The sequence below is a fragment of the Poecilia reticulata genome, chromosome 10, assembly GCF_904066995.2.
Source record: "Poecilia reticulata chromosome 10, P_reticulata-male-v2, whole genome shotgun sequence".
NCBI lineage: Eukaryota > Metazoa > Chordata > Actinopteri > Cyprinodontiformes > Poeciliidae > Poecilia > Poecilia reticulata.
In genome coordinates this window covers 26,828,300-26,849,885 of record NC_088839.1, presented here as the reverse complement: position 1 = coordinate 26,849,885, position 21,586 = coordinate 26,828,300, and the positions used below count along the sequence as shown (strand labels likewise).

At 40.4% G+C, this 21,586-nt stretch overlaps 1 protein-coding gene across 1 annotated transcript in view; it reads right to left on the bottom strand.

The window, feature by feature from the left end:
* Nucleotides 1-8,339: 8,339 nt before the first annotated feature.
* Nucleotides 8,340-21,586, bottom strand: part of LOC103471641 (uncharacterized) — a 31,362-nt gene continuing 18,115 nt past the window's right edge. The window contains exons 5-16 of the mRNA XM_008420792.3: nt 20,447-20,621; nt 20,223-20,278; nt 18,075-18,265; nt 16,447-16,557; nt 16,220-16,345; nt 14,332-14,430; nt 14,100-14,258; nt 11,841-12,399; nt 9,636-9,699; nt 9,145-9,323; nt 8,974-9,062; nt 8,340-8,899 (exon numbers count right to left, since the gene is read on the bottom strand). Coding sequence (XP_008419014.2) covers nt 8,801-8,899; nt 8,974-9,062; nt 9,145-9,323; nt 9,636-9,699; nt 11,841-12,399; nt 14,100-14,258; nt 14,332-14,430; nt 16,220-16,345; nt 16,447-16,557; nt 18,075-18,265; nt 20,223-20,278; nt 20,447-20,621 — 1,907 coding nt within the window. The 3' untranslated portion in view covers nt 8,340-8,800. The remainder of the gene's footprint in view (nt 8,900-8,973; nt 9,063-9,144; nt 9,324-9,635; nt 9,700-11,840; nt 12,400-14,099; nt 14,259-14,331; nt 14,431-16,219; nt 16,346-16,446; nt 16,558-18,074; nt 18,266-20,222; nt 20,279-20,446; nt 20,622-21,586) is intronic.

The following is a 21,586-nucleotide window of genomic DNA, read 5'->3' as shown; positions in this document are numbered from 1 at the left end:
TTACACATGCCCCGGCGCGTCGGTGTTGCTGGACCCATCACTATGTATTACTATTCATGTATTTTACCGAATTCAAAGTACCGGCCATTTTTTCAAGTCAAACTGAACTGGGCGCGTGAAAGCTAACCGTTCATGGCGTCATGCTACTTATGTCTCAATCCTGCTTTTTAAAAATATCAAGCTGCAAGTTGTCTTATTTGATAACATGATTTGATGTCCCGGTTGTTAACATAAAAGCAGGTGGCCATTTAACTTCGGTAAATATACTTTCAATGTCAAGTTTGGGGTTTTAGAATATGGGAAATGTCGCGGGTGGGGAGTATGGTGGGGTCGAACGACGAACGAACGTAAACTTGGGGGGAGCGGGAGAGACGGACGAACGTAATGTGGGGGCGGAGGGAAACCGTTAGACCAGGGGACGACGGTAAGACTTGGGTGGCGACGGCTCGTGTTTCAGTCAGCGTTAAATTTGTTGCGTGTTCGGTGCTCTAATCAGGCATGTTGAGATTAGGTTATGTTGATAAACTGTTACAATGGGTCAGAAGCTTCTTGCCTCATATAAATTGTAAGTTAGTGGATTGTACAAACAGATAGTTAATTTTCATATTTCTGAAATAGGAACCAACATCACTGAGAGTAAATAAAAGTGACGTTTGCAAAAAACTCGTTATTGGTTATTGTAGCTTAGCTTAAAACTATATAAATAGTACTGTTCCAAATTTGTTGTCGGAACAAATTATTTCATTTTATTATAAAAACAAAAAAAACTAATTGATTTAATTATTGGAAGACTTGCATGCTTTGGTGTTTATATTTCTTTCTCTTTGTATGGTTATTTTGTTTCCTCTCCTCAACAGCTGCATCCAGACACTCCTGAACTTTTCCTGCAAAGCAACAAGGCATCTTTAAAATAGGTGTGTACATTTGTTTTTGTTTAAATTAGTTTAAATTAAGAAGTAGGTGTTTTCTACAATAACATAGGCATAATGTTTTGTTAAGTGTCTTTCTAATAATATCTAATGCAGCACTATGTAACTTATGATACATTTTTTTTACATATATGTTGAAACTGTCACTGTGGTGCTGCTCATCCCACTTCTCCCTGATCTCTTGCATTTGGCTACGCTGCAGCTAACGGAACCTCTCATGAATGTGAAGGCTAGTTAGCATGGACACCGAAGACAGTGGATAAACGGTTTTCCTGTAATGTTAAGTTGATTGACAGCATGAAGAGGTTGATTGACAGCGCCAAGACTATCCTCCTGTCTCTGATTGGTTGGTTTTGGTTGGGAGTGATGGATTTCTTCAGATGGAAATAGCTCAGGGGAAATGGAGGAGTTTTTATTTTCACAAATTATACGTCTCGTGACATAAAATCATGACATGGTGACTTTATTTTAACAAATATGCAAAAATCAGTGTATGTTTTTATTTTCAAAAGAAAATATTTGTGTATTGTGTATGTTAGGGGTGCACCAATAAATCTTCCCCAAATCCTTAATTTTGACGATTGGGGATCCGCCAATACATGTGAAAGTGATTTAATCCACTCATCTTATCTACCTCAGCAAAGATCTAAAAATCAAACGCTTTCCTCTCCTGTTAGAGATGTTTGACTGATAGACCAGCCCACCAGGTCATGTCTCCATGTTTGCAGTTATCAATAGTCACCCCACTGTTGCCAACCCACTGACGTTTTCTGCATTTAGCAATATTCAGGCAAGACGATCATTATCGGCCAAAATCAGAATTGACATGTCAGATTTTTAAAGATTGGCCAGAAATCTGCAATTGACACACTCCTAGTGTAGATTCTTTTAATCAAAATTACTCAATGTTGTTGTTTGTGAAAGCGGTATAAGCATTTGGTGAGACGCTGATGAGAAAGGTGATATGCTGCTGTAATGTAATTTAGAAGCGTTTTGTAAAAAGTATGTTTATAACATGACGTGTTTCTGTGTTAAACTTGAGTATCAACTCTCTTTGTTTATAGATTTTCTGGACTCAAACCCTGAATGAGGTCGACTGACATGACGCAGACGAAGGTGAAGAAGCAGCTTTGCATTCCAACCAGATGGTTCAAGTCCCTTAATGAACTGAATGACTGGGAATCCATGGAAAATTTGAGCCTTTTGAAGTTTAAACGTGATTGGTCATCTCATCAAACCTGGTGCACCAAGAACTTTTGCGAAGCACAAGAACTGGTCAGACAACATTTCAAGCTCTTGGTAACTGGACCTAAGAGTTGTATTAACCTTTTTTTTGCAGAACATAAACATAAAATGAACTGTTTTGTTTTATGTTCACAGCGACTAGAGGTAATGAGAGAACACACTCATGAATCCAGTGTCTTCCACTGTCGTTGGCATTAGGCTGGGTTTATGTAGCATTTGATTTTTAACTAAATATTTATGCCTGTATTTCATTTATTTTGAAGTATGTTGGTCCTGTTTACAACTACCGTGTTTCCCCGATAGTAAGACACCCCCGATTGTAAGACGTACCTGGGGTTTCAGGGGGGTCGACTATTATAACACGGGGTTATTGCCGCCTCCCTCTCATCTAGCTGCGCGCCGCCTCCTGCCCACGTCCGCACCGTCCCCCTCTCCATACGTCACCGCGCCGTCCCCCTCTCCATACGTCACCGCGCCGTCCCCCTCTCCATACGTCACCGCGCCGTCCCCTGCACTTGTCACTGCCGCCTCCTGCTTAAAATACGGTAATGCACACAGGAGACTGTGATACGGAACCACAAGCAGTGCTTATACCGTATGCTATATTTTTGCCCCTAGACATGAGCGCTTCCGGTTCCAGTGGTAAAAGGAAGTTACACCGTGGAGTATCCTGAGGATGATGACATGGTTGTCATGGAATAAATGTGTTTTATCTTCCAGTATTCCACTGTTCGTTTTTACCATTTTTCATTGTTTTACATGTTATGCAATGTTGTAACAAGACATTCTTGGCACTTCCTTTTATAAAACTGTTTTGTGGTGAATACAAAACTGTTCAGGTTGTTAATAAATGTTAATTTTATGGTTAAAACAAAAAATTCGAAAAAAATTTTCCAATATAAGACATACCCCGAAAGTAAGACATAGTGGGGCTTTTGGGGATAAAAAGAAAGTAAGACATTGTCTTACTTTCGGGGAAACACGGTATGATTTTCATGTTCCAAAGCAATTTTTTGTATGTTCCATCTTATAGTAATTAACAAAACTGTTTGACTACAAAGTCTAGTCAAGATTGCTTTACATTTAATTTATATGTTGAAATTTGTATAGTAAAATGCAATAAATTAGTTGTGATGTGCAGAAGATAAACATTAGCAAGCTCAAGAATATGTTTAACTCTTAATATATAATAGCAAAGGTTAGTTATAAAGACTAGATGACGTCAATTTATGGTCTTAAATTGCAAAATAAAGTCTGCAAATTGATTGTAGAATGGTTTCATTTTTACATCACTTTGCATGATGAGCTACTTTCAATGTAAGTGTTTTGTGTTCTACAACTACATTTACTGTGGACTTAGAATTTAGTTTTGTTTCAAAATTATGTTAAGAATATATTAAATACATTAACTTTAATATATTTTACACTATAATTAATATATGGTATAGAATACAGACTTCAATGGTTTGGAAGACAAAAGTATTTGGAAATGTCCAAAGTTTAAAAAAAAAAAGTTTGTGAATATATCACAAAAGAGTAAAAAGACAGAGAATTTCAGTTTTGGGTTAACAAAATATTGATAAATTTGACACAAAAAACTGTTAAATTATGGAAAATATTTTGATGGAAATTCTGAAAAAAAAAATACAGAAAATGTCCTGGTAATTCTCTGCCAGGATATTTTCCAATGTTTTTTGCAGAATTTCCATCAGAAGTTTCCCATAATTTAACAGTATTTTATTTCAAATTTTTTCGTAAAAAAAACAGGGAAATGTCCTGGTAATTTTCTGCCAATACATTTTCTGTTTTTTTATGGAATTTCCAGCAGAATTGTTCTGTAATTTAACAGTTTTTCCCCCGTAATTTAACTTAACATATACAAACTGTTAAATTATGGCCCACCACCACTTCAGGTGACATTTCCCATATTCTCAAACTCAAAGCTTGACATGTATGGGGCAACGTGAGAGTTCATCTATTAAACTGACTGAAGATTAATACATAAACTAAAAGCTGGGTCATAGACATTTCTAATAAGCGTATTTGTTAGCCTGCCTCTTATTATTACGGTAAATTGAAATTAATTTTAGATTTTTGTATAACTTGTTGTCAGGTTAACTTAGAAAGTGAGCTGTTATTATTACAGGTTAGTTTTCTAAACTACAAAAAAGTAACTGTTAGGGAAGTAACACTGCTGTTATGCCAGATTTACCAATGCTTTATTTTGTTAAATTTTTTATATGATTACTCGATTATTCGTAAGAATAATCGATAGATTACTCGATTACTAAAATATTCATTTACAATAGCCCTAATTCTATAAATAAAATGGCATTTATAAGGGGATCGGGGGGATTAATGTCTCTCCTTCGCTCCCTCCTCCTTCACTTCCCCCACCCCCCACCCCTCTAACGATACGTCAGCCCACCACCTTCTCTCCTTCTTCTTCAAACCCCTTCTAATTATACTCTAGCCCCCCAGTCCGCAGATTAACATCTCTCCTTCGCCCCCCTCCTTCTACAGCCAGACCTCCTCCCCCTTCTTGCAATACGCCGTCCGTCCAGCCCCCCCAGCACTCAACAGTACGCGGGGCCGGCCCCACCCTCTTCGACTCCTCACACTTCTAATGGTACACTAGGCCCCCCTCAATGTCTCTCCTTCGCTCCCTCCTTCTTCGCTTCCCCCACCCCTCTAATGATACGTCAGCCCCCCTCCTTCTCTCCTTCTTCTTCGAACCCCTTCTAATTATACTCTAGCCCCCCAGTCCGCAAATTAACGTCTCTCCTTCGCCCCCCTCCTTCTACAGCCAGACCTCCTCCCCCTTCTTGCAATACGCCGTCCGTCCGGCCCCCCAGCACTCATTGGTACACTAGCCCCCCCTCAATGTCTCCTTCGCCCCCCTCCTTCTTTGCTTCCCCGACCCCTCACCCCTCTAACGATATGTCAGCCCCCCACCTTCTCTCCTTCTTTTTCGAACCCCTTCGAAGGTGTGCTAGCCCCCCAGTCCGCCACCGTTCCCTCAGCCCCCCATTCTGACTCTTCGGTACACTCTTCCCACCTTGCTCTGACTGTAACAGCAGATGACTAAAGGTTTCCAGTATTCTCAGATTGAAAACTGAGAATACTCAGTTAATCATCTACACCCGCAAGTTGTGAAGTTCGGCTGAAGAAACGCATCCAGTTTGACACTTCTGACAATGTGTCACTCCATTGGTGAGAAAAAATCCTCAAAACACCGTTAGGCATGAGGACTCAGAGGCAGGCCCTGACTCAGAGGTCTGTCCAGACTCGGAGGCAGGTCCTGTCTCGGAGGCGGGTCCTCACTCGGAGGCGGGTCCTCACTCGGAGGCGACGGGTCCTCACTCGGAGGAGACGGGTCCTCACTCGGCGGCGACGGGTCCTCACTCGGCGGCGACGGGTCCTCACTCGGAGGCGACGGGTCCTCACTTGGCGGCGACGGGTCCTCACTCGGCGGCGACGGGTCCTCACTCGGCGGCGACGGGTCCTCACTCGGCGGCGACGGGTCCTCACTCGGAGGCGACGGGTCCTCACTCGGAGGCGGGTCCCGTCTCGGAGGCAGGTCCACACTCGCAGGCGGGTCCCGTCTCGGAGGCGGGTCCACACTCGCAGGCGGGTCCCGTCTCAGAGGCGGGTTTACACTCGCAGGCGGGTCCCGTCTCGGAGGCGGGTCCACACTCGCAGGCGGGTCCCGTCTCGGAGGCGGGTCCACACTCGCAGGCGGGTCCCGTCTCGGAGGCGGGTCCACACTCAGAGGCGGGTCCCGTCTCGGAGGAGGGTCCCGTCTCGGAGGCCGGTCCACACTCGGAGGTGGGTCCCGTCTCGGAGGCGGGTCCACACTCGCAGGCGGGTCCCGTCTCGGAGGCGGGTCCACACTCGCAGGCGGGTCCCGTCTCGGAGGCGGGTCCACACTCAGAGGCGGGTCCCGTCTCGGAGGCGGGTCCCGTCTCGGAGGCGGGTCCACACTCGCAGGCGGGTCCCGTCTCGGAGGCGGGTCCACACTCGCAGGCGGGTCCCGTCTCGGAGGCGGGTCCACACTCGCAGGCGGGTCCCGTCTCGGAGGCGGGTCCCGTCTCGGAGGCGGGTCCACACTCGCAGGCGGGTCCCGTCTCGGAGGCAGGTCCACACTCGGAGGCGGGTCCCATCTCGGAGGCGGGTCCACACTCGCAGGCGGGTCCCGTCTCGGAGGCGGGTCCACACTCGGAGGCGGGTCCACACTCAGAGGCGGGTCCCGTCTCGGAGGCGGGTCCACACTCGGAGGCGGGTCCACACTCGCAGGCGGGTCCACACTCGGAGGCGGGTCCACACTCGGAGGAGGGTCCTGTCTCAGAGGCGGGTCCAGACTCAAAGCCGGGTCCTGTCTCGGAGGCGGTTCCTGACTCTGAGACCGGCCCTGACTTCTCCAAGTCAGTACCGACCTCTGAGCAAACCAAACTTTGAGGCCCAACTAAGTGTGGACTAAACACAGCGTTCTGTCCACTCTTGGTGGGTGCCTCTCTTGCCTCTTGCCTCTCTTCTTCCTCTGAAGCATCTCCACAACACGCAGCCTTTTTGATGTGCCCCCATGCCTTTTGCAGAACGGTGTCTCGGAGAATGATTTTCCGCGGTCGTGCCAGGGTTCTTCGGAAGCATTGGACAACCTTATAAATAACAATGGGGTTGTCGCTTTTGATCAACTTGAAGAGCAGTTCTCTAACTGCATCTTCATTGCCCCAGAGAAGTTGCAAGATGTCTCTGCAGATTTTTTTTTCCATTTTCTCAAAAAAGACGAAATCTATGTCCTTTACTTCTTTCCAGATTTTTGGGGCAAGCTTTCTCTGGACAGGTTCGGTGTGCTTCCTTTTGTAATGCCCATAGCTAGATCTGTAACTAGACTTATAAATTATTCTCCAAAGAATATTTTCCACCATAACTCTCCGTTCGTCTTCGGTTCCTCGTCTGAAACCCATCCTGTTTGCGTCCCTCAAAAACTGTTCAGGGTCCATGGCTGCCTGAGTATAATCCTCACTCAGGCAGTTTTCATCTGCGTACAAGTCTTCAGTAGGAAAAAATGTCTGTCTTAACTTTCTTTTTGTAGACGCTAACATTTTCTCTTTAGGAACAGGATTCTCCAGGTGCTTTTTGAATTTCTCCACAATTACTTGGTGTCCTACTGGGTGTTCAAGGAGTGCGATTAAATGCAGTTCACTGGCAAAGTGGAATGCATCTCTCGTAAGACTCTGGAAAATCCTTTCTCCTAGCTCTTCTGACACCTCGGAGAGTACGTCCACGTTTAATTCTCCAGTTTTTCTCAATAGCAAGATCAAAATTTTGCTGTGTTGTTCCTGAAAGATTTGTCTGACAAGATGCAGAGTTGGTCCATCTGCAGCCTTTTCAATCACTTCCCACAGAAGTTTACTAAGAAAGTTTCTCTTCTTGTAATCTGGGCTTCTTTGACCAGGCTGAACTTTGTTGGACAATGTTTTTTTCACTTTTGTCCAAAAAGAGACCTTAGGCTTTACATCCATTTCTCTCTGTGGGCTTTCGTCGTTCATCTTGTTCATCGTCGTTGTGCTGAGCTAAAACGTCCAAATGAATCTTGTGCTGACTGACTTAACTGATTTGTGTTAACTGATCAGAGAATTAACTGATCAGTTGGTGATGTCATTGCCTCTATGACATCACAGAGTCAACCTTAGAAGGCCCTCATGACACAGACATCAGGAAGTTTCAGTGGCGTAAAGTCTGTGTGCGCACAGCTGCAGAGCCGAGGAGGAGTCATAAAGGAGGAATGATTATTCCTCTGTGGTTTTTGAATAATGGCTATTTGTTTGCAGATGTCGCTTGTGCGTCAGATTTACTGGAGTACAGGAACAGAACTTTTATAAGTAAATAAACAACTAAAAAGTTATTACGTGAAATTTTTAATGTTAAAATTGATGTACTTAATAAAAATTAACATGTTAATGTCTTGGCCGTAACTAAAACAAGATTTTCACCCAACATTTACAACAAATACAGATCGTCTATTTAAAAAAAGAAAAATCATTTTAAAAAATAATCATTTTTGTGTTGTATTTGTTGCTCCCTTGGAAAAGAGGATTTAATCTCAATTGGTTTTTATCCTTGTAAAATAAAGGTTAAATAGAAAAGGAAAACAGACCAATATTTTATCATTACATATTTTATTTTGGATACAATTTCAAGTTTTACATATTTACTTCAAGTTTTGGGAGAGGCAGCAAGATTTTACATTTTCAAAAATGCCTGAATCAGATTCCTTCAGTAGGCAAACCTTTTTAGTACAAAGTGCTTAAAATGCCAAATCATTTTGGAAAACAAAATGTGGGCGGTGGTACCCGGTCAACAGAAACAGAGGTCACTTTGTCCTTCCTGAGATCATCAATTACTACAAGATTCTGACTCTCACAGACAAAATTCCTGATTTCAGCTATCAACAAAAAGAAACTAACATTCACATTGTGTCTGAGGTACAAAATAATTACATACAAAAGAAAACTTCTTTCATATTTATACACACATGATCCCAAACATTAAGGCAATTAATTATAAACATTATTATTTAAAAAAAAATGGTTGCACATTAAAATAAAGGAAGGTTTCACAGCTTAGATGGCGTGGTTGGTCACTTTGTGAAGAATAGCAGCACTTATGTGAAGCGAGGGATCGGTAGGCAGAAACTCCCTCAACAGGAACGCGAGTAGCATCTGTTGAAAAACACGGGCGGACATGTTATACAGCGAAATGAGACGGAGGGAAGCGGACAGGGTGAGATACTCACACAGATCAGAGTTCTGTTTTCCTCTTTGTTCTGGAAGAGATTAAAAACCGACTCCACGTCCGTCTTCTTCAGGACGAGATAGTTTGAATCTGCAGAGAGGAGACAGGAGTCAGGTTTCCCTCCAAAGCAACGTGAAAGCGTCTGAATGGAGAGCGGGAAGAAGCGGGGTACATCGAGCGTTGATGAGGTCGTGCGCTCGCTCCCGGGTCTCCTTCATCTCCTCGTCGGTGCGAGGATGAGGAGCGGTGACCTGCTGCATCTCCGGCCACAGCTTGCTGCGCAGAGCGTCGATGTAGGCTGCCATCTGCTCCTCCGTCGGGTTCAACTTGTTCAGGAAAGAGTTAATCTTCCTGCAAAGAAACAAGACAGAGACTCAGAAAAAATAACAACAATACAAAAAACACAAAATCTTACGAAGTCATTTTGGTCTATTTTTTGTACAAATATCTTAGTACACATGAAATGACACAAAAAACTAACTAACAAGTAACTATTCAGCTAAATTTAAGGGTTTGTTTTAAGTTAATAATTTGTTAATATTGATGAAAGAGTGCTAGTACCACTGGCAGATTATTTCACTTTAAACATGATATTTGGTCAGGTTTTGTGTTTTTCCAGTGAAACACGTTTGAAAAGTGAAAGAACGTAAATTGTTCGCTTACTTCTTCAAGATGGGCATCACAGGTTTTAATATGGCATCAAAAATGTTGATCAGAATGGAGTTTCCTGTGAAAGCAAGAACACGCTTATAAAATTATAAAACTGCAGTCATGAGAATAAAAGTCAGTCCTTTTCAAATCAGAAAATATCAATATTTCTTTTACAGAACTCAAATTAGATAAACATCAAGGAAATATTAAGCCAAAGTGGAAAAGATGTTACGTCCTCCTTAGATTTAACAAATTGAAAAAACACCTTAAGCATCAATAACTTAGACAGATAATGAAAACTTTACATTAAGTGTCCCAACTTTCACTTTTAATGCACAAATGTCACATAATGGCAATTTTATGATCTATACACAGCCACAAGGAAGAACTAAGAGGGTAAGTTACAAAATATTGTTAAAAAAGCTGGTTGTTCATAATGTTGTAGCCAAGAACATTCAGAGAAAGTTGAGTGGAAGGATAAAGTGTGGTAGGAAAAGATGCACCAGCAACAGGAAGAACAGAAGCCTTGAGAAATATCATGCAAAATAAATTTACAAGCTCTCATTAAAGGCTTTTTTTCTCATTAAAACGATTTTTTTCCCTTTTAGTTTCAAGACGTTCTGGTAAAATTGCATCTTTACTCTGTTAATATTATGACCGTAATCTCTTAATTACACAGAAGGGGTGATTGAAATAAAAGCCACTTTTTGAAAATATTTTCTGTCATTTGTATTTTATTTTACATACATTTTATTTGATGTGTGTGTGTGTGGGGTGGGGGAGGTCAGATTTAATTTTTAACCTATTAATTGCTAATGTGGGGCCATTTAACTCTCACATGCCTTGGGCCGGCTCTGATCAACTCGTTTGCATTGCTGAAGCTCGGAGGCCTAAAACTGGATGAGATTTATAACCGCAAACTAAAAACCATAAAACTGGAGTTGAAAAAGTGTTTCTGTCTTTCAAAAAAAAAAAAAATCAAGGTTACTTTTTGCAAATCTGTCATTTCCTACTTAAAGCTGCGGCAATAAAACTAACTTAATTTCCTCCAAGCGGCCTTCTGTCAGTCAAGTATTTAAGATCACTGCTGCCACATTTATTTCCAAGACAAACAACCACAGTGTGAGTTAATTATAAAATTAATTTAACAGTATGAAGTTTGCCTGAGGTTGATAATTCCTCACTGAACTTATTTCTTTGCTGAGGCTACATTATTAAAACATGTTTCTGCAGCTGCTGCTTTCATTTTATATTTTACCGACTCTGCATGATTTCTGTCCTCATCTCGTACTGCGAGAAGTTCTCATTTTTAACAATGTTTTTTTAATACATTATTTTTCCAGGCAACCAGCTGTCAGCTCTCGATTTCCTCTGAAAATGAAAGCGCTGCCCAGGCCTCATAAAAACAAGCCGCACTAAAAATAACACATGTTGATTAATGAAGAGTTTGGTTTCACTGCAGGAATCCTGAGGCAACTTCTCAAGTCCTTACAGGCAGAGTTCGCTAGTAACTAGTTACATTTACCCAATTACATTTGAGACAAGTAACCTTATTTTTAAAAAAAAATACTTTTAGCAGTATTTTTGCTACACTGTATTTTTTACTTTTACTTGAGTAATTTTAATATAAAGTATTTCTACTCTTACATAAGTAAAATCTCTGGATTTTCTACCCACTGAATGAAAAACAAACGTTTCAACCAAAAATGTCAGACACACACCTGCAGCTTTTGCTAAAATTGTATACTTTTTTATTGAAAGAAACTGATTTGGAAATATTTCTTTTGCCCATTTTGTTATTTGTTGTTATTTACATTCATTTTTATAATTTTCATCCTTAAAATAGCAAAATTTCCCCTTAACTTTATGTTTCGGCCCATCTGATTATGTAATTTAAAAATATTAAATGATTGATAATTTGATCAGACTTTTTTTTACCAAATACTCTCTAATTGTTTCTTGGATCTCTACTTTTCACTTTTGAGTAAAAATATGTTGAAGTAGTGCTACTTTTACTTGAGTACAGTTCATCTCTGCTTTCAGGCGGTGGTTTTATTTTTTCTGCCACAGAAATGAACCAGCTGTCAAGACTTCAGCAGGAAAAAGAAAGAAATCAATATATATAAAAAAAGAAGATAATAGCAGAAACGGCAGAGTTTCAAACCCTGCTGTGAAGTCCACATGAGCGCATCGTCTGACATTAAAGAGTAAACAAACCTGATATTTCTTTCAGCAGCTCAAAAATGGCTTTGGTTGACTCCAGCTGCTCCCAGCTGCCTTGACCTCTCTGACCCTGAGAGTCGTCTCCTCTCTGCAGAGCGCCCGGCGTTGTCTCCTTTCCTTTCGTCTTCCCCGCTACACCTGACATCCTGAAACACGTCCGCTCCTTTTTATTTGACTTTGAGCCGCAGCCGAGGCGCGACGGCCCCTCTGCGGCCGCCTGCTGCGTCTCATCAGGCGGCTCCTCGTCCCCGCTGGCCTTCGAGGAGGACAGAGACTCCTGCGACCTGGTTCTGCTTAGTCCCTTGATGATCAGTTTGAAGTGAGAGGTTAAGGTGTTATCAGAGTCCTGGAGGCAGTTTTCATGTGGGTTAGCTTCTGCTTCCTCAGGCTGTTTTGGAGAAGAGTTGTACTGGGAGACGACGATCTTAGGGAGCGGGGATCCGTTCAGAAGCGGAGTGGAATTACAATGATTTTCTGCAGAGAGGGAGGTCGACTCAGGATGTGGAGATGGCAGTGTGTTTTCTTTGGGGACTTCTGTCTGCAGGCTTGAGTTCTGCAAAGAAAACAAAAACAATCTGGATGTGACAGACAGCAGACCCTGAGGAAACAGCCTTCATAATTAATTAAAGACACAAACCTTCAAAAAAAAAAAAAACAACACTTCAAAATCAGGAGCAGGCTTCCAACTTCATCAGGTTTTAAATCCTGACGCAAAATGACTTCTAATATGTTTTTTTGCTTTGTACATTTTAACACAAACACTTTAAAACAGAGGTGTCAAACTCGTTTTCATTTTGGGTCATATAGAGATCATAAACCACAAAATGTTCTTTTGACAAAAAGGTTCTTTTTAATTGACCCGACAGAATTTCTGCTAAAAATCTCAAGAGATTTTGAGATTAATCTCAGAAATTTTCTAGAAAAACTCAAATTTCAAAGTTTGGAATGTTGAATATTTTCAACTTCAAGAAATTTTCAGTTTCAGAAAGTTGTACGACAAAAATGTTCAGCTTTTCAAACTCAAATTTCACAGATTTTTTTCTAGAAATGTGAAATTAATCTAAAAATTTCTTAGTTTTCTCCAGCTAATTTTTGACTCGAAACTGAAAATGTAGATTTTTTTTCTAGACATTTCCAAGATTAAATTCAAAATTTCTGAGTTTTTCTAGCAAATTTTCAAACTCAGAAATGTCCTTGTTTTTCCAGAACATTTCTGATCATTTTTTTCTTTTGCTACTTATAAAGGTCGTTGTAAAGGTATTTTTTAGATTTAAAAAAAATAATTGCTTTAATTCCATTTCTGTTTTTCATTTATCCGATTAAAATCCCAGTAAACACTAAGAGTGTGTAGCATGATAAAATGTGAAAAACCTCAAGAGGTGTGACTCGTCCTGCAGAGCCCTGAACCATTACAGGAGGAGAAACATCAACCTTGTGATGTTCTGCTGCACCAGGTCGGCTTTGCAGGTCAGTGAGCCGCTTTTGTGGATCTGACAAATGTGCTCCCACTGCAGAGATGAACTTGCTTCTATTTTAGTTCCTACATGGATGAGCAACCTGCCGCAGACCAGCAAACAAACGGAGGCATGCAGGCCGCATGGCTATCAGCAGCAGCAACCAGCTCTGTTACACACACACACATGCACGCGCGCGCACACACACACACACACACACACACACACACACACACACACACACACACACACACACACACACACAGGTGTTGACTGTGCTCTAAGCTTTTGGCTGCAGACTCAATAAAATGTGATTTTGTTCCGAACTTAAGAACCAGAAGTGGGATGTATTCTGGAGGGGTACATCTGTATTGACGTTACAGATAAACGGTTTTATAATTTTTAGCGAACAGCAAAACTACTGAAATGACCAATAAAACAACCAAAAATAATAAAAGCGTCCATCAGTTGTTTGTCTCTGTTTTCCAAAGTCGGAGGGAAGGGAAGAAAAAAATTGAAAAAATTAATCATATATTTTTAATCTTAAATTTTTACAAATGTATTTTTTAAAATAAAATCTAATCTGTTTTTCAATCATTTTCCTTTAAGAAACTATCTTCTGTTTAGTCAATTATTTTGAAAATATTGAAATAGTTTGTTTTTTCTTCAAATGCAACTATCATTATCATTAATGATCCATCATTAATGAGCAGTTTTCCTTCACCACAAAGTTCTGTGGAAATTTACGCTAACAGCTGTTCTGAGGATAATGGATGTGAAAGCTGCAGTGACCCATCACCTCTTCTTCCTCTTGGCCTGGAGTGAGGAAGTAGGCCAGACCGCTAAGAATCCCCCACACGCCTGCATAATGCTCCTCCTCGTTCAGCAGCTTGTCGAGCGGACACAGGAACTGAAAAACGGGCTGAGTGTGGCCAATCATGGCGTCAGATACCAACTCCTGTAGGAGAAAGAGACAAAATGTTCACTCAAAGCTCTTTAAATGTTTATCTGTGTGACCTGAGCTTTCGGACCTGCAGGAAGTGCTCAACTGAGGCTGTGGCTTCTTCTTTCACCTCAGCGCTGACCTCAGAGTCTTCCAGGGTGACGATGGTGGGAAGGCTGGTGGAGTCCTGAAATATAAATATCACCATTTAGAAAAAAATAATAAAAGATGGGCAAAATGTAACAAACAATCCAATAATTTGATTCAAATGATTCAGCAATCAACGACAGCAGTTTTGCACTTGTGCTCTATTTCATTACATTTTTTGCACAAAAATCACACTTAGATAATGAGATTTTACTTTGCTCATATCTGCCTATTCTGAGCCTCTTGTCACTTTAAATCAAAATGAGCTGCTGTTTGCCACAACCCCCACCTCAAAGTTTACACTCACATGTGAAAATAGCTGCTTACAGATGCACAATACAACCATACATCTCTGAAAAGCAGAAGCGGAGCCTCCTGCACAACCAACGAGAATGCAGGAAGTGGTTTCTGGAGGTAAGTCAACAACAAAACACGTCTCTTTTCCAGCAGCCATTGTACCACAGTAAAACGAGCTGACCAAACGAGCTGGACATCAGCTTGTGTTGCTAGGTGACAGTGCAGTGCCGCTCGACTGTGACTCAACATTTAGGAGGTTTTTGAAACGACTCATTTTCCCAGCAACATAAAACATGAACTTATTTCCAAAAAAAAGTCTGGGTTGCTTTTTAGAAGCAGTGGAGACCCAAATGGAAGTATAAAACCATATAAGAAGTGAATTTTGTATAATAGATCTTCTTTAATATTGAACCTACAGTTACCATTTGATTTCAGAGTAATAACCTTGGTAACCCACCACCGGGTCTTAAAAAGACAACATGAAACAAACAACTGAACTTCATTTTAATTGTACTTTATATGTTTGCCTTTTTTAAAGACTTTATACTTGATGTTTAGGTAATTTTCTGTTATTGGAAGACATTTTTCACAATACGTAATCATATTTTCAAATTTCCTGTCAACTTTAAATATTTTTTTAACTCAAATAGCAACTGGTTGACAGCCCTAGCGCCCCCTATCACCAGGATGAGGAAGTTTTCCGGTGGAAACCCAGACAAAAATACCCCAAATTCATCCATTTATAGCGCTTTCAGATGAACAGTGGTCAATGAACAATGAGCAATGAACTGGTGTGCAGCTCAATACATGACAAACCTTTATATTAGGATGCCATTTTGTCAGATCTAGAAACAACTTCTCCAGGAGTTTTCGCTACAATCACTCGATCAGACAAAGAACATCATCAGTAAGCCAGATGGATGAGGGCTTGATCTTATCTCAAAAGAGGCTCATTTCAGGATCTCCTATCCAGGATACCAGTTAGTTGTTCCTGATCAATATCTTCTGATCAGAGGAGTTGTACCCTGAAAGCTCCTTATTCAGCAGAAAAAAAACAGAGCAGCAGTTTGGAAACCGTTTTCAGGCATGGCAGTGACTTCATTCCCCTTATTATACAAAACAGATGTTTTCACATTCCTGCCTGCATTTTTGTGGTTTATGGCAAAACAAACTATGGAAAAGGCAAGAAATAAATTTTATTGAGTGCAACAATTCCAGTGGGCTTTTCATCGCTCACTGCACAGACATCAAGTTACTGCCAAAAAAATGTTTTCCAACAGGTTGGCGCTACATTGCATCAGCCAAAAGAGCAATCTGCTGCGTTTGATTCTTAGCCATATGGTAAATAGTCTGAACTCGCTTTACACACAAGCCTTTCAGCGGCTCAAAGCTGTTTTTGTCATCCATCTTGGCCACAGTGGCATATACATAATGAAGAAAGCTCCTGAAACACCTGCCAGTGTCCCACAATCAGCAAAATGCTGTAATTAGAAAGAACAAAACGTATCGCGGCTGTGCTTGCGGGGCTTTACCTGCCATCTGTTGCGGAAATAAACAACATCCATGTAAGTCTTCTTGATGTCCCAGTGTAAATTCTCAGGGCTGTCCTTTTCCTCCAAGTGAACGGTGAAGATTAGCTCGTCGTCCTCCCAGTCGACCTGAAACAAGAGTTAGCGACTGCTCAACAGCGCGACTCAGACATTAGCGAACACAGCCTCGGCAGGCAGATAAGAGCCTTACGACGTCTTTAGCCACTCACATGAGGGATGCTGACAGCCCAGCAGCCAACGCGCCATATCTCATAAGAAAGCTTGAACTCCATCATGTCCTCCTGGACGCTGGCCAGGTACTCGTCTAGATCGCTGTCCTCCTGACAGAAGGGAGGGGAAATGAGATCATCAACATGGCAAGTTTAACTGCATTCACACTGCAGCCCGAAGTGAACCAATTCCAATTTTTTACTTACTTTTGCCTTAATGCGAAATGTAGCCGATCTTCTAATGACAACACAGGTCATGCTTTTATTTTAATGCGACCCAGGCCATTTGGATATCCGATACGTATCCGATTTCTTTTTTCCAAATGTTTGCTGAATCTGAACGGTCAGCCATCCTTGGCATCCACTGAGCATTACTTCTGATTAGCACAACACTGAGCACACTCTCTATGTGCGACGTTATTGCGCCCTCTACTGCGCATGCGGGACACTTTCAGGCCGTTTGTTTTTCACACTGGAGATCATATGCAAGTTGCATATTTGGAAGCATGAAAGACCACGCCAAAAAAATCGTAATTGGATCACTTTGGCTGCATTGTTCTCTTCATTTACCTGTCAAGTCTCCCGGTTTGGCCGGGAAACTACCATATTTTACCCCTCTTTCCCGCCGTGCTCCCGTATTTTACCGTAAAATTTCATTATAACATGATGACGTCTGCCACCTGCCATTCGCCCCCAGTCTAAAGATAGCCTACCCCCACCCCACCGCTCTGACGACAGCACAGGTCGGCGGCAAATTTCACGTATTTTCGAATCCAAAACTTGACAGGTATCATGTATGGACCCCTAGATGTTGTTGTCTAAATCCGTAAATTTCGCGTGTGTGCACAAAGCTGGAGGGCAAAAAGACTACTGTATTCTTTTACAAGCAATCCATAACTGCGTGGCCGCAGTAGAACAACTCCGTTGACTAAATTAAACGTGTAAGTATTATTGATTTAGTGTTGTGTGCCACATCAAAGGGAAAAATACCGCAGAAAAACGTTAAATAACTAATAAACACTTTCTCCTCTGTGTGCTGCTAATCGCAGACTCGTTGTCATAGCAACTGACAAAAAAACACTATTTTATGTTTCCAGATTCAACACCAAAAAAACACTCAAACATTTCCCACACAAAGAACAGAACATTCATCGCGTTATAGTTTCATGTTTTTAGGCTTTATGCTTATTTTGCGATTATTAGTAAGTAATTGTGGTAGATTAGCTACCGCTGCTATTAGCTAAGCTAACACAGCGGTGGTTGATTAGCTCTCAAAGTTGGTGTTGAGGTCGCCTTTTTATTTTTTTTAGCTGAACGAAACACAACAAATTCCACATCACATCTACATGCTAAGGTTGTCAAAGTCAAGCTAGCATAACTGAACTACTACCCTGTCCGTTGCTATATATTTTTTGTCAATTATAACTTTATTGACTTTGTTATCTAGTTGTCATAGTGTAGCAAATCACTATGTCCCTTTTTCTTTAATATATCAGGAGTACATTTAATATGTTATTTTGAGAATTAACAGCTAGAACCAATGCTAGTTATCGTCAGCTAGCAGCTTTTTGCCCCCCAGCAGCGAGATGGGGCCGTTTGCTTGCGTGTGACGTCACAAGGATCCTCACTCTGTCCGAGTCGTCCTGGCTGATGAACGAGCCCTCTTTGCTGCCGTCGTCCTCATCGTTGGACCCGTCTCCCTGTGTCGCGATGATCCTATTAACCAGCTCCTGCTCCATCTTTTTTATCTTCTTCTTCTTGGCTTTCTTTGACTTCATCTTGTCCACAAATTTGGACCATCCTTCCCTTAACTTAAGACCTTAAAAATAAAATAAATAAATAAGCGAAACCAAAGTCATCTTTGTACTGAAAGTTAGCACCCTGCTTCAGTTATTACAGCTAGAAATGATGGATCAGTGGAGATGCACCGATTGCAGTTTTCTGGCCGATCACAGATTACTGATCATTAAAATTTTTAAATTGCAATTCCAATTTTGGCCAATACTGATTCAGTACTGATTACTCATCATCCAGAGTACCCAAACATTATACTCAAGTAAGAGTAGCACTACTTCAACGTATTTTTACTCAAGTAAGAGTAAAAACGTATTTGGTAAAAAGTCTACTCACGTACAAAGTAACTGATCATTTAATTTTTAAAAATTACATAAACAAATAGGCCAAAATATAAAGTTAAGTGGAAAATTTGGCATTTTAAGGACATAAATGACAATAATTCATATAACAAAAAAAGCAAAATCAGGCAAAAGAAAATGTTTCCTCTTTTAATGAAAAAAACTTATGAAACTTTAATAAAAACTACAGGTGTGTGTCTGTGTCTGGTGGAGTTTTGGTTAAAACATGTTTATTTTTCATTCAGTGGGTAGAAAATTCAGAAATTTTACTCATGTAAAAGTATCACTCCTCTCTCTTAAAATAAATTTTTTGGGTACTCTAAAACATACATTAAAAGTTTGTGGTGGTTTGTTACAAAAATACAATCTTAAGAATGACCTTTCCACGATACTGTGCTTCCCCCAAACTGGTACTATGCATAAAGTGAATAAATTATTTCTGCTTAACGCTTATTTTTGGTTTAAAGTTTGCCAGGATTTGCGACAAAGTCAACAGTAGATGGAAAGAGAAAGAGAAAGTGGGAAAAAAAAGCATGATTAGTATTCAGACCTTCAATGTTATCAATGTAATAGTCCAACAAATTGCATTAATTATAACATTAAAGCTGTTGGATTCTTTTCAGTTCAAAGAAAAAACTGCGACTTATTTGGCATTCAGCTTGCAGCTTTCGTAATGAGCTGTCTGGACGAACAAACAGGACTAATTGTGCATGGAAAAACCAGCCAGTAAAGAACTGAAATGTCACAGCTGACATCTCACAGTGTTTCATCAAACAGCTGAAGATGCGACAGCTCACTTATAGTGGCGTGAAAACATGTTTGCCCTCTTCCTGATTTCCTGCTTTTTTGCATCTCTGTCACGTTTCTGTGTTTCAGAACATTTAAATATTCGTCAAAGATAATTAGGGCTGTAACTAATGATTACTTCAGATTTTTCAAAATGGCACATTTTACTGATTTTTCATGTAACAACTTAAGCCATTTTCATACAATATTAGAACTGCACTAAAAGATGGAAATAAACAAATAAGACAATAAATATTTTATTGCCTGGAATGTAATACAGTAGTTTTCCTTTAGTAAATATTTGAGTATGTAAATATACCTTACTACTGTTCATCTTTTATTTGCTTTTCTTTTACATTCATTTTGTTTGTATATAGCTGTTTATTCTTTTATTACACTATGTTCAGTAAAGTTAAACTAAAATTAAATCTGAACAGGGTGAAGCTGAAACTGTGCCACTTGTTGACTTTTTGGTAAAATGTATTTACAGACAAAAATATGCTTCCATCTTAAATGCAAAATGTATTTTTTTTTGTACATTTGTGACTTAATTACTGCTCTGAATACGTTTCTTTCAGCAAATTGCCTTTTTTGAGTCTGTGTGCTCCAGTTAACAATATTAGTTGATGATTATTTAATTTATTGTGTTGTCTTTGACGAATATTTAAATAAGTTTAATGTTCTGAAACACTGAAACATGCAAATAATAGGAAGTCAGAAAGACTTTTTCACACCACTGCATCTGTACTCTAAACTCAATTCAATCTGCTTTTCCGACACCATTATTATCTTTATAAGTGTTTTTTTGCATTTAAAAAAAAGGCAGATCTCCAGCACCAAGATCAACAAACATACCTTTTCTTTTGAATGTGAATGCAGTCCCGGTTGAACTCTCTGCTCCAGGCGAATTCCTGGGATATAAAACAGAAACAAAATCAAATCTGATCCAATTTTAAACACAGATGGCGGCTGCAGCAGCAGCAACAGCAGCAGCAGCAGCAGCAGTTTCTTCTTCTTCTTCTTTGAGCCTCAGTAACGCTAGGTCAGATCAGCGGGATGCAGAGATGACAGCTACTCACACTTCACTGCCTTCCTCGTCTCCTTCGCCCTCCCGCGAAGAAACGGAGGCGCGATCTGGGTCAGATACGCTCATCTCCTCTGCACAGCTTTTCAGAGCGACTCTGTCGAGCTGATTCACCACCAGCTGGTTCAGGTTGTCGGGGTCGGAGAGCCAATTCACTATAAGGCCCAGGCCTGCAGAGACAAGCACCAGGACACCTGAAACTTACAGTCATTATTCTAAGGAAATTCCTGAAAAAACTAAAGATTTTTGTGATAATCAGGCTCTTTTAAAGTGGACCCATTATGCAAAATTCACTAATTGTACAATTTACACTTCCATCTGACTTTTAGCGGCTTCTAAAAACAACCGCACGGCTGTTTCCTAAGTTTTTGAAAATGATTTGTTTCAAAAACTGTCCCAGCTGAGTTTGGTCAGCAGGTTTTACCGCTGCACAATGGCTGCTGGAAAAGAGAATCGTTGCTGACTTATCATCCAGAAACCAATTTCTGCATTCTTGTTGGTTGTGCAGGAGGCTCCACTTCTGCTTTCCAAAGATGTGTATGGTTAGATAATTGCAAATCTATTTGCAGCCATTTTGAAGTGTGACCGTAAACGTTGAGTTAGTGGGTGTGGCCAGCAGCAGCTTATTTAGATTTAAACTGACAAAACGCCCTAAAACAGCTCAAAATATGCAGAACTGACCAAACTATAATCTCATCATTTAAGAACTAATTACTGCATAAAAAAGTAATAAACATGTTTTCCCTAAACTGTTCTAGGAAGCATCATAGGTCACCTTTAATGCTCTGATTTAAAATTACTAATATAGCTGGAAAATTGGTAACTGCAGCCTCCGTGCTTGAAAAATTATATTTAACGTTAGAAATTCAGGGTTATTGCCTTTGAGTTTCTTTATAGTTTTTGATATTTGCACAGAAACTACAAGTTTAGGGGGGGAAATGCACCAACAAACTACATAAAGTGTTTTAAATTAAGATATATAATGTTTTGAATAATTGTCTGAATAATTGGCAGAACATTTATTCATATGAAACCTTTAAGTTAGAAAAAACTGCAAACTGTTTCGTTAGTGACAGGTCCTAAAATTAGAGTTTGATTGGGGAGAACAGGCAAGACTTGACTATTACTTAACATT